This window comes from Peromyscus maniculatus, chromosome 23 (assembly GCF_049852395.1).
Source record: "Peromyscus maniculatus bairdii isolate BWxNUB_F1_BW_parent chromosome 23, HU_Pman_BW_mat_3.1, whole genome shotgun sequence".
NCBI lineage: Eukaryota > Metazoa > Chordata > Mammalia > Rodentia > Cricetidae > Peromyscus > Peromyscus maniculatus.
The window spans coordinates 2,373,983-2,386,403 of record NC_134874.1 but is presented as its reverse complement, the minus strand read 5'-3'; the positions used below and the strand labels follow the sequence as shown (position 1 = coordinate 2,386,403).

Here is a 12,421-nt window from a genome sequence, read left to right as displayed (position 1 = left end):
CAGACCAGGCTGTTGCCTGTGGAGGCCGCATCCCATCCACCCTTCGCCAAGTCCCGCATGGCTGACAGACAGCTCTTTTGCTCTTGCAGGAAGGAAGAGGTGTTGCTGTTTCCTGGCCATCAGGAGACTCGCTCTTTATCCAGGTCATCTCACTCAGCCGCGGGGGCGAGTTTTACCACAAGTGGTTCCTGCCTCGCTACCTGCTCCTGTGACAGGTCCTTCTCAGGCTGCCTCAGAGGCAGGGTTTCGGGGGGTTCCACGCCTTGGGTGTTTGTCCGCCACACTTTGCGCTTCGTGACGTATGTTTGCAAGCCGCAGCCCCTTGCTTCTGCGTGCGCAGCCACAGACTGTTCCACAGGTCTTGCTGACCGCACCCGCCCTGGCCCTGACCAACGTTCTCCCCCCCCCCCCGCCCCCAAAGACTTGTGCTCTGTCTCCTCTGCATTTGCTATCCAAAGGCCTTGCCCCGTGCCCCTGGGGTTTAGAATGCCCCTCCTTTCAAGCCACTGTAGAATTGCCTCCACCCTTTAAATGAGTGGCCTCAAGCCAGAGCCTGACACCCAGCTAGAAGAGGCAGGGGCGTGTGGAGTGGTGGAGGAGGGTAGGTGTGGAGGAGTGGAGGAGGAGGGTAGGCATGGCAGCCCTGAGATCTGGCTTACGTCTGTCCTATCATGCAGACAGACAGAATCGCACACTGTCAAGGTGATGCTGGACCCCAGGTCTAGTGTTTCCCTGGTCCTAGTCAGGAGTCCCGCGGAATCGCTGGAGGTGGACTGTCTACCTCTCATCTTCTCCAGTGCTGTCCCTGGGGCGGGCCACTGTCCCCTCCCCACGAAAGCCAGAGCTGCTGACACGTCCACCCTGGGCCTCGGCCAGGACTGGCTTTTGTTTCGACCACTGGCTTGCTGAGTCTGTGTTTGTCCCTCGGGGCCCCTGCCCCTTGCCTGCCTATAAGAGCCTGACCTTGTCTGGTCCTGGTTCTGACATGTGCTCTGGGCCCTTCTTGGTAAGTCTGGGTGGGAGGCAGGAGTGGAGCTGAGCTCTCCGGTGGCATCCTTTCGGGGATGTCACTGGTCACCCTGAATGCCACCATAACCCAGGTAGTCTCCGAATGTCCAGACTGTTGCTGCCTATGACTTATTTAAATGCAAAATCCCCCCCCCCCCCCGCCACTGTTCTGTGGCCTATGTGTGTGTCCACTATGAGAGCCACTATGCCTTGGGCTAGCATTGCATGTGTGTGTGTGTGTGTGTGTGTGTGTGTGTGTGTGTGTGTGTGTGTTGGTGTGTGTGTGGGAGTAGTGATGCATCCACCTCATTCCACCCAAATAGCCACAGCCACCCCACTGTGAGCTGGGGCTGGAGGAGATGATACCTAGATGTGGCTGAGGAGATGCCGTTTGCAGGAGGGGGGCATGGGAGAAGGGTCACCCCAGTTTAGGGACACCCAGACCCATCTGGATTCTGCCCCTGCTTCGGTCAGGGATGCGGCCGGGAATCAGGTCAAAGGTGACTGTGTTCTTCTCTCTGTAGGACCGGGCCAACATGACCCTGCAGTGCACCAAGTCAGCCGGACACTGGAGGGTAGGGAGTGGCCCGGGGAGCAGGCATCCTGGGAGGAGAGGGAGGAAGCCAAGCTAAGAACCCCCAAACAGAACTTTACTGACCCCTCTATCCTGGGGGAGGGGTACCAATTGCCATGCACCCAAGTCTCAGACCAGGGGGTCACACAGCCTGAGCTTGAACTTGGGTCTTCTGGTCCCCACCATTGGCCCACCTCACACAAGCTTCCTGCTGTATTGCTTTGACCATGCTGGACTTCAGAAAGAGGAACTCAAAGCTGGGTGTGATGGATGGCATGTGCCCATAATCCTAGCCTGAGCAAATGGAGACCAGAAGCTTGTGAGTTCAAGGCCAGCCTGGGCCTCATGAGATAGTCTCTCAAAACAAATAGTGTGGAGGAGCCATACAAAGGTCTTCCGTGAAGGCCTTGAGAAATGGAAGCCCTGCCTGCATTGCCCTTGATGTCCGCGGGGAGTGATGGTGGATAGAAGTCGTCCATACTCTAGGCCTACGCGGTCCAGGACAGCCCACTCTCCACCCTGCTCACCATCTGGCCCTGGAGGCACTTTCTGTTTGACTTCACCAGGGTGAGACCCTCACTGCTCACAGGACCGTGATCCCCACACATCTCCCTTCTTTCCTCTGCAGATGGTGGTGTGGGATGAAGAAGGCTTCCAGGGCCGTCGGCATGAATTCACAGCTGAGTGTCCCAGTGTGCTGGAGCTCGGCTTTGAGACCGTGCGATCTTTGAAAGTCCTGAGTGGAGCGTGAGTCTGGAGGAAATTGCGTCAGGATGGGGAGGTGGGGGCAGAGGGACTGGAAGGGATCCGGAGAGGATGCTGGAACCCACGTATGTTCCCAGACATATCTTTCTAGACTTTAACTGTACCTATGTGTCCCTCCCAGGCACAGAAGAGAGTGCAGGGTTGTTGAATCACGTTATCCAGGTTGTGCGTGTCCCACTTGTAAGGGACACCATCACACGGCCCCTGCCCATTAGTTGAGGCAGCCCCGGTGGGTCTGAAGATGTTCCTCTTAGACATAAACTGAAAGTAAGCATCGTTTACCCTTGGCCCTCGAGACTGGCAGCCTGCAGCAGCCCTTCCTGCAAGGATGGGAAGATTTATAAATCTACTGAATCTGCTCGAGGGTCACTGGACACATGTGACCATTGAGGAAGAATTTCATATGCATATTCTGTGACTTAAGAGCTGAGTTTTAATTTTCATTTAATCTTTAGATCAAATGTAATTAGTTTGTATGTGGCTGATGCTTATTCCATTGGGTAGAAGATCCCAGAAAATTAGGAAGAAAACCAAAAGGAGAGTGGTACTTTCTCTGTATGACTCAGAGCCAAGGCTACTTCTGTGGGTGCCTCCCAAGGTTACCTTGGTGGTCTGTATGCATCTTACACCACGGCGATTGTTTTTTTTTTAAAGATTTGTTTATTTATTATGTATACAGTGTTCTGTCTGCATGTATGCCTGCTGGCCAGAAGAGGGCACCAGATCTCATTACAGATGGTTGTGAGTCGCCACGTGGTTGCTGGCAATTGAACTCAGGACCTCTGGAAGGGCAGCCAGTGCTCTTAACCTCTGAGCCATCTCTCCAGCCTGGCGATTGTTCTTTTAGCTTCTGCTCTATTCAGGTTGGGAGACAGGGCCCAGGACAGCTGCCTATCTAGGGACGGTGTCCTGCAAACTGCCAGGTGAGGCTGGACAGGAGGAAAAGAGCCTGGATAGACTCCGAGCACTTATTACTTACACAGACAGCACACACAAGTCTCCAGGGTTCTCTGTCCCCGAGGGAGACACAACACAAGGGGACTGCTAGGGGGCTCCTTCCATGCTTCTGCCCAAGGTGGGAATGCGGAAGGCCCTTCTGCCACGGGAAATGAGCATGGAGAAGCTGTCCCAGAACCTGGGGAGGGAGAATGAGCAACATCTCAGGGCAGACAGCTCCTGACTCCTGTCAATCTCAGGTTCTGACAGGACCATGAGGAGTCAGCCCATGGCTGAACCCTGTCTACACGATGTGACCTTGGTGGCAATGAATGTGTGAGGACCTCAGAGCACCTGCCTAGGGCGGACCCTTCCCTGTTGGACACAGGAAGCCAGTGTGATGCTGGCTCTAGGCAGAACTTCCTGTGTTGGGCTTAGGCAGGGTTTCTCACCCTTGGCATTAGCAAGGTCTAGGGCATGACTGCTCTTGGGCAGGGTGACCTGGGTGCTGTGCCACCGTTGGCTCCCACTTACTGAATGACCATCGCGTCCCCTCCCAAGTTGTAAAGCTGTAACAACCCAGGCACTTAGAGGCTCAGTCACCCCCATTCAAGCCCTGACCCAGCTCTCAGGTCGGCAGCTCTTCTTTCTTGCCATTTCTGCCCCGTTTGCCTGCAGGTGGGTGGGCTTTGAGCATGCTGGCTTCCAAGGGCAACAGTACGTGCTGGAGAGGGGCGAATACCCGGGCTGGGACGCCTGGAGTGGCAACACCGCCTACCCCGCTGAGAGGCTCACTTCCTTCCGGCCTGTGGCCTGCGCGGTGAGTCCTGCTGCCTGTGCACGCGCGCGCACACACACACACACACACACACACACACACACACACACACACACACACACACACACACCTGCCCCCGTGACCAGAGCCCTCCCTGCTCATGGACACTTGGGAATCAAATCTCTAAGCTCAAGCTCTCATCCATCAAGAGAGTGATCTGGGTGGTCTCTCTCTTCTGTTACCCCCAGTCTCTGTAATTTGACAGAAAGTGATAGCACCCATCTGTGGCTACACCCCAACATGAAATCTCGGCCTGTAGCAATTTTGGGTACGGTGGGTTGGTATTTCCCTCTTTTCATGGTTCAGGGCCCCTGGGAGAGCTGGATGCCAGGGAAGGCAGAGCTGGCTGGGAGGATGGGTCTTACATATTGTCCCCAACCCAGCGTCTCCTCTCCATTGTGCATTGCGGCTGTTGATGGAGATGGACGCCGTCCCAAAGATGGAAGGGAGATATGGTTGGCTCCGTGTTAAAGCTACGGGAAAGTGGAGCCCCAGAAACACTCACTGGGTGGTGCACTTGAGCTCAGCCAGCTGGCAAAGGGCAGAATTGGGAGTCTAACCCAGATATTCACACGGTTTTTATAGCACAACACACTATCTTCCTGCCCGGGCTCCTGCTATGGGACATTTGGATCAGTTCCTTCATTTTTCACAGTTATGGTGGATATCCTTGTAGTTTTTGTTCTGTCCTTGTGGAAGACAAGATGCTGAAGCATCTTGTAAAGCTTCCCGCTGCCTGTTGCCCTTCTCAGAGCTGACTTGGGAGACAAAGGCCGAGCGAGGGGCAGTGGCTCCTGTGTGTCCCACCCGGCACCTGGCGGGCTGACCCAGCTCTCTGTTGTCTGTAGAACCACCGTGACTCGAGGCTGACCATCTTCGAGCAGGAGAACTTCCTCGGCAGGAAAGGCGAGCTGAGCGACGACTACCCGTCTCTGCAGGCCATGGGCTGGGACGGCCCGGAAGTGGGCTCCTTCCATGTTCAATCTGGGGCGTAAGTGGACCCCCCGCGGCTCTGGCTGCCAGGACAAAAGAGATGTGGGAAGGGCTGGGGCACAGTCTGTGGAGACTGTGTGCTCAGCATGCCGGAGAACATGGAGGCACAGAGGGTATCAGACGGAATGTACGGGATTGCGAGTGACAGATGGGCACCCAGGGCAAGCAAGCTGGTTTAGGGACAAAGGATGTATGTGGGTCCCGGTGAACAGCTTCAGGCACAGCTGGATCCAGACACTACTGGAATCTGCCTTCCTCCCCGTCTCGCTCCACCTAGCTCTGTTCTTAAACCTGCTCTTCCCCGGTGCAAAGATGGAAACTTTAGCTTTATACTCTCCCCACAGCGTGAGAGACCATGCCTGACTCCATCTAAGTTTCCAGGGAAAGATCATAGAGGTCCAGCTTGGGTCATGTGCTCCCTTCTGAACCAATCACCATGTCCAAATGAATGGAATACTCTGATTGGCTGGATAGGGTCACATGCTTTTTGAGACTCTGGCTTCAGTGTCGTGTGTCTCCCCCCTACCCCTATCCCCCCCTCTCACCTCTTGACTGGGGCCAGGAGGGAGATCAGGTGGGAGGGAGATCAGGTGGGAGGGAGATCAGGTGGGAGGGAGATCAGGTGGGAGGGAGATCAGGTGTGTGAGCCCAAGTCTCCTTCTCCAGGGCACTTGGCTCCTACAAGCAAGGATGAAGGTGTGAAGTGGGACTTTTGTTTAGACGGTGACGACCCAGATTCAGGATGTGTCTCAGTATGGGTGACACTGTTCTCTGCTCACTTCTCTGTTCTGGAGAGAGGAAGGTGGGGGCTCAGGAAACCCAAGTCAAGAACCCCTGTCGTGAATAATGCAAGGGGTCCATGTCTTGGAACACCTGTGAGGGAGGGCTGGACAGAGAAGGACTTCCTGTCCATCCCCTCATGCCTTCTTTCCTCATGAGCCGTTCACTGGCTCCTCTGGTGCACAGTGTCTGTGCAGGGAGACTGAGGGATGAGCTCCAGGCGTCCTGCGCCAGGGCTTACTCTAGGGAAGGCAGACAGCTCAGAAAGTAATCTTAAAACTATCCAGTTTGGGGCTGGAGAGATGGATCAGCGGTTAAGAGCACTGGGTATTCTTCCAGAGAACCTGAGTTCAGTTCCCATCCCAGCAACCACATGGTGGCTCACAACCATCTGTAATGAGATCTGGCGCCCTCTTCTGGCCTGCAAGGATACATGCAAACAGAACACTGTATACATAATAAATACAATAATCTTAAAAAATAATATCCAGTTTTATCCCCGTTATGAAGGGACAACTGGGGCCTGGTGGAGACAGGTGGATGGACAGTCTTGAGAGAGACCGTACACTGTGGCCCTGAAGAGTGGCTGGAAGGGTGTTTCTGCCCCGAGGAACAGCAGCAGTGAAGTCCTCATGGGGAAGGAGACAGCTCCTACACACACGTGTGGAGAACCAGGGCCACGAAGCCCACCTGGCTGGTTGGGCTTTTCGGGGCATCTCTGCCTGACCTGGTTTGGGCCTCAGCGCCCCTGTGTGGTAACTGTCGCTTCCATTTTCCAGGTGGGTTTGTTCCCAGTTTCCCGGCTACCGAGGTTTTCAGTACGTACTGGAGAGCGATCACCACTCGGGTGACTACAAGCACTTTAGGGAGTGGGGCTCCCATGCGCACACCTTCCAGGTGCAGAGTGTGCGCAGGATCCAGCAGTGAGTAGGCGCATGCGCAGGCGCACTGGGGGGCCTCCGTGAACGACTGAGTGACTGGCCGGAGATGTGGCTGTTCTTGGTTCTGGCTACCCCTATGTCTCCTGGGAACCCCCGCACCCCTGTCAGCCAGCCCATGCCCCGCCAGCTCACGAAGCTCAAAGAAATAAAATTAAAAACAAAAGGCTCAGTATCACTTGTGCTTTTCAATTTCACCTGCCTTCCTGATGAAGCGATTTGTAGCTTTATAAAATTTCTGTCATTTGTCTGGTTTTAAGGTTTATTTTATCCCCACCCCCACCCCGTGTGTGTGTGTGTGTGTGTGTGTGTGTGTGTGTGTGTGTGTGTGACATGCACCTGTGTTTGTGAATGCCATATATGCAGAAGAAGGCTTCTGATCCCTTGGAGCTGGGTTACAGGTGGTTGTGAGGGGCTGGGTGTGGGCAATCTGCTCCACATGCTAGAACAGCAAGCTCTCTCAGATGCTGAACCCTCTCTATCCCTATTCTCTCTCTCTCTCTCTCTCTCTCTCTCTCTCTCTCTCTCTCTCTCTCTCTCGGTTTTTCAAGACAGGGTTTCTCTGTGTACCCTTGGCTGTCCTGGAACTCACTCTGTAGCCCAGGCTGGCCTTGAACTCACAGTGATCCGCCTGGCTCTGCCTCCTGAGTGCCGGGATTAAAGGTGTGCGCCGCCACCGCCACCGCCACCGCCACCGCCACCGCCACCGCCACCGCCACCGCCACCGCCACCACCACCACGCGGTTCCTATTGTCTCTTTTCCTGATTCATGCTTTATTTTTTTTTTTTATTTCATGTGTCTGGGTGTTTTGCCGGCATGTAGGTCTGTGCACCACCTGTGTGCAGCGCCCATAGAGGGCATCAGATCCTCTGAGACCAGAGTTAGAGACAGATGTGAGCCTCCATGTCCATGCTGGTAATTGAACCTGGGTCCTCTGGGCACAGCTTAGTCAATGGTTACACACACACTCTGTCAGCATTCGCACTCAGATCAGAGGAAGGCTCTTTGCCGTCCCTCTGAGCCGGACCCCGGGAAGGCTTTGACACTGCTATGGTCTGAGGCACTTGTTCTTGTCCACAATCCACACTCACCCAGGGCTTCCTCAGCTCCCTACGGGGGAGGGTCTCTCGGTGAAACCCAGAGCTCCCAGACAAAGCTAATCTTTGCTGCCTTGATTCAGCCTTCTCTTCTCACAGGCTACCAAACCCAAGCAGCATTTACACAGGTTCTGGAGATCTGAACTTGCGTCCTCACGCTTTGGTGGCAAACAGTTAGCCACCAAGTGCCCCCCTTTTTGAGAATGCCATTACATAGCTCAGGTTGCCCTCGGGCCACCATCCTCTTGGGTTTTGCTAGGGTTTAGTCGTAAAACATTCTGCTTGTTTTCTGTGTGTAAGTTATCGGGATTGGACTGAAGTCCCAGGCATGCTAGGCAAGTGGTTTGCCACCCAGGCCCATCTCGCCCTGTTTTGTCTATTTATGCTACATCTTCCTACCCCAAAAATTTTGATAAGCCAAGAATAGCGGTACATGCCTGTTGGGATCAGCACTCAAGAGACTGAGGCAAAAGGATTACTATGAGTTTGAGGCTAGTCTGGACTATGCAGTGAATGGAGGCTCAGAGAGGCCAAGGAATTTTCCTGAGGACACTCAGCCCATAGGATCATTTAGCCCACTGTGGGTCGTGCAAGATTTCAGGGGCATGATAAGGAGATAAAGGGGATCAAATGAGGCTTATAAACAGTAAGTTTGATGGGCTTATGCTTTGCCCTAAGAGTTAAGAAAGCAGTCCTCACAGCTTAGTACAAGTAACTGCGCATCCTCTTACATACGGGAGCAAGGTAGGGAATATTGGTGGAAAGGAAAGAGAGGGTCAGAGAGGTCACAGATGTTTGATGGAGTCTGTTAAGAGCCAGCTCAAGCCAGAGCCAGGAGAGAGGCTGGCAACCGTATTTTTTTTTTTTAAAGTCCCAGACGTGAGGCTGTGTTGGAGTGACAGAGAAGAAAACAGTTGACCCAGCAGGGCGATCTTGGGAGGGAAGCAGAAAGCATGAAATTATTCTTCAAATCTTCCCAGGAGGTCAATTTCCCAAGATCCTAAAAGAAAGGCAATTAAAGTGTTGATGCTCTTTGGACCAAAGCCACCAGCAGGCAGGGGGCACCTGTCACCGCAAACACTGCTTAGCGGAGAGAGGACTGACCGCAGGGTTCAGCAGGGAGGAGCCACAAGCCGGTGAAATCCTGGCCCGGAGAGGACAAAGGACTGGCCCAGGGTGACACAGTGAAAGGCCTCTGTGCCTCTGCCCTTTGTGGCCTCCTTCTGCGCTACTCACATCTCCCCAGGAAGTAGTCACACCCGGAGTTGGATTAGACCCGGTGGCCTCTGGCCGCCGTTCTTCCTCGCCAAGCCTTGGGTTCCCTTCCCTGTGAAGGCACTGTATAGAGGTCCAGGGGATGGTAAATGAGGAAGAAAACGCCGTGAGAACAAGACAAGCCCATGACTTTGTGCTCTCCTCCTGCTCTCCTCTGGGGGGCCCCTCCCACTGCTGAACCAGTGCCCAGGAGTAGAGACCAGAGAGCAGGCGGCAATGGCACCAGAGGGCCAGGAAGGAACCCCCTGTGACAGCTTGAGTGTGTCTCTGTGTGTGTGTGAGAGGACAGCTCTAGAAAGAGGAGACTGTTGTTTGACGCTGTTCCTAGGAACTGTGAACAAATGACCACACACCCCAGACAGGGAATCAAAAACAGACCAAAGTTCAGATACTGTTAAAGTCAGACTTGGTGAACCAATCATTTTTATTGGAGTTGCTTACAGGAGTATGGGTGAGGGGTCACAGGCAGAAATGACTCCAAGGCAGCTGCATCACCAAAGCCCACCCCAGCCCGGGTGACAGCTCACAAAGCTGGGAACCTGGAGCACAGTGCACAGCCTGCAGGCGGCTCAATGGGTCAAGAGTGTCCTTTCCTGGTGCCTCAGTTGGTCTGAGCGTCTTCCAGGCAGCTCAGCCTCTCAGAGTGACTCTTAGCTGTCTTTATCACTTGTATCCTCTTGGGGAGGGAGGGGCCTAGTGAATCTGCTCAGTTTCAGGGACTTCCTGGAGCCGTTTTGAGTTGCTTCCTTCTCTGCAGGATGGAGTGTTTCACTGTAAACACCCTGAGTCTTAAAGAGCTTCCCTCCTCCGAGATGGAAGGGTCTAACCTCAGAGGGAACTGAGCACAGTAGAAAGAGTGGGAGGGGAGAGGAAGAGGAAGATAAGAAAGTGGAAGGCAAAGAGGAGAAGGAGGAGGAAGAGGAGGAGGAGCAGGAGAAGGTGGAGGAGGAAGAGGAGGAGGAGGAAGAGGAGAAGGAGGAGGAAGAGGAGGAGGGGGAGGGGGAGGAGGAGAAGGAAGAGGGGGAGGAGGAAGAATAGGAGGAGGAGGAGGAATAGGAGGAGGAGGAGGAAGAGGAGGAGGAGCAGGAGGAGGAGGGAGAGGAGGAGGAGGAGGAGGAAGAGGAGGAGGAAGAGGAGGGGGAGGAGGAGGAGGAAGAGGAGGGGGAGGAGGAGGAGGAAGAGGAGGAGGAAGCCAGCCTTCCTCTCCACCCCCTGTGCTGCTGTCAACCGTCTTCCCCAAGAAGGAACCGTGTGTTGCTGCTCCTCAGCCTGTGGGTGGGGAATCTGCCCACCCTCCTTCCGGGGCCCACAATTACCAGATTAATGGATGGGGAAACCACAGGTGGGCGGTGCCTCCCTTTCCTGCCCACCCCTGGCTCTGCTCCAAGTCTTCCCTGAACTTGCCAACAGAGGCTGTTTTGGTCCACACATTAGGGGGGGCATCAGGGGCGCAGCAGAGGCGGGGTACAGACATCTGTGCCCCCTAGGGAGAAGCTCTAGCCTTGCACACTGTAGAATGAATCTGTCTCTCTCTCTCTCTCTCTCTCTCTCTCTCTCTCTCTCTCTCTCTCTCTCTCTCCTTCTGCCCTGAGCTCACAGTCTCAGCCAGAGAGACCACAATCCTTTGCCACCCTGTCCTCTTGTCCCTTGCACAGATGGGAAGATTGAGGCCAACAAAAGCACACTGGTGTGCTCAAACCCACACAGAGGACCCAGCGAAGCTGCAGCACAAATCCTGGGCCCCCGACTCTCTCCAAGTACCCCTTCCCCATCATGAGTATGCTGGGCACCTTGAGCCGGCCAGGTGGACTTTTATTTATTTATTTATTTATTTATTTATTTATTTTGGTTTTTCAAGACAGGGTTTCTCTGCATAGTTTTTGTGCCTGTCCTGGATCTCGCTCTGTAGACCAGGCTGGCCAGGAATTCACAGAGATCTGCCTGGCTCTGCCTCCCGAGTGCTGGGATTAAAGGCGTGCACTACCACCACCTGGCTGGGGACTAACTTTTTAAAAATGATCATTTCATCTAAAAATGTATTATTATTATTATTTGTGTGTGTTTATGCAAGAAGTGGAGGTCGAAGGGCAACTTTTGAAGTTGATTCTCTTCTTCCAACGCATAGGTCTCAGGGTTCAAACTGAGGTCATCAGGCTTGGTAGCAAGTGCTTTTATCTGTAAGCCAGTGAGGGGGAGCAGGTCTGAAGGGAGAGGGAGGAGAGAGTCAGGATGGGAAGGGGAGGCAGATTTTAGCTTAGGCTGGACACGAGCTCAAGCTGATCTTCTGGATGACAGGCTGAACCCCAACACACCCTACCTCCACTTACCCCAGCTCCCATTCAGGCCCCCTCCCCCTCACTGGCACCCCCTCCCCCATGGTACTGGCGTCTTTACTGAGGCCCTGGCAACTCCCAGGCTCCCGGGCATCTGTTTCTCTCTTGTGTGCTGGGGATCAGGGCCTGCGCAGCCCTGACCCCTAGTGGTGAAATGTAAAAAGAACCACCCACCCTGACGATGCTGAAGACTCCTGCCCTGGGGTGGGTGTGGGGTGCTGGAGCAGAGGGTGCTGGGCCAGCCGGAGGGAAGAGTTGATGCCAAGGAGAGGGGGCTTCCGGGTGAGGTCGGGGCCTGAGCTTCTTCCTGCTTTCAAAGCAGCCATAGCAGAGTCTCTGCATCTGGGTGTGTTCCGGGCCACAGTGGACATGTGTGAAATTGCATTCCCCTTTTCTCACTGGCTTCCAGGATGCTCAGAACCAACACCGACCAGCGGGCTCCCAGCGACTGTTCAGAGCAGAGTGACTGGTGTCTAGAATAATTGCATCTCTTTTCCAAATTCCATTCTTGTTATTTGGTTTCTTCTTTTGCCTGTGTAGCCCAGGCTGGACGTGAGCTGATTTTTCTGCCTCAGCCACCGAAGTGCTGGGGTTACAGACATGTGCGGCCAACCCTACCTTATTTTACGTAATATAGTATATGTAATATTTTATTACTGGTATGTATAACGTGGGTGTGGGTGTTGGGTGCCTGTGCAGGGGTGGGAACATCTGGTAACCTTTGCTCTCTGGCTTGTCCGAGGCATTTGCAGAGCCCAGGAGGGGGCTGGGTGAGCAGAAGAGGGACTGAGAAAGATGTCCGACGATCCAGGGACAGCAAAGGAAAGGCAGTCATGCAGTACAGGGTGTGGGTGTGCAGGGTGTGTGTGTGCAGGGTGTGTGT

The 12,421-nt window shown here is 54.2% G+C and overlaps 1 protein-coding gene across 1 annotated transcript; it reads left to right on the top strand.

Annotated features, from left to right (window-relative positions):
* Window positions 1-2,210: 2,210 nt before the first annotated feature.
* On the top strand, window positions 2,211-6,998 carry Cryba4 (crystallin beta A4). Its single transcript, XM_006984110.3, has 4 exons — window positions 2,211-2,329; window positions 3,962-4,103; window positions 4,970-5,112; window positions 6,674-6,998. The coding sequence occupies exons 1-4, from the start codon at window positions 2,211-2,213 to the stop codon at window positions 6,819-6,821; spliced, it is 552 nt and encodes a 183-aa protein (XP_006984172.3). The 3' UTR covers window positions 6,822-6,998.
* The last annotated feature ends 5,423 nt before the right edge of the window (window positions 6,999-12,421 follow it).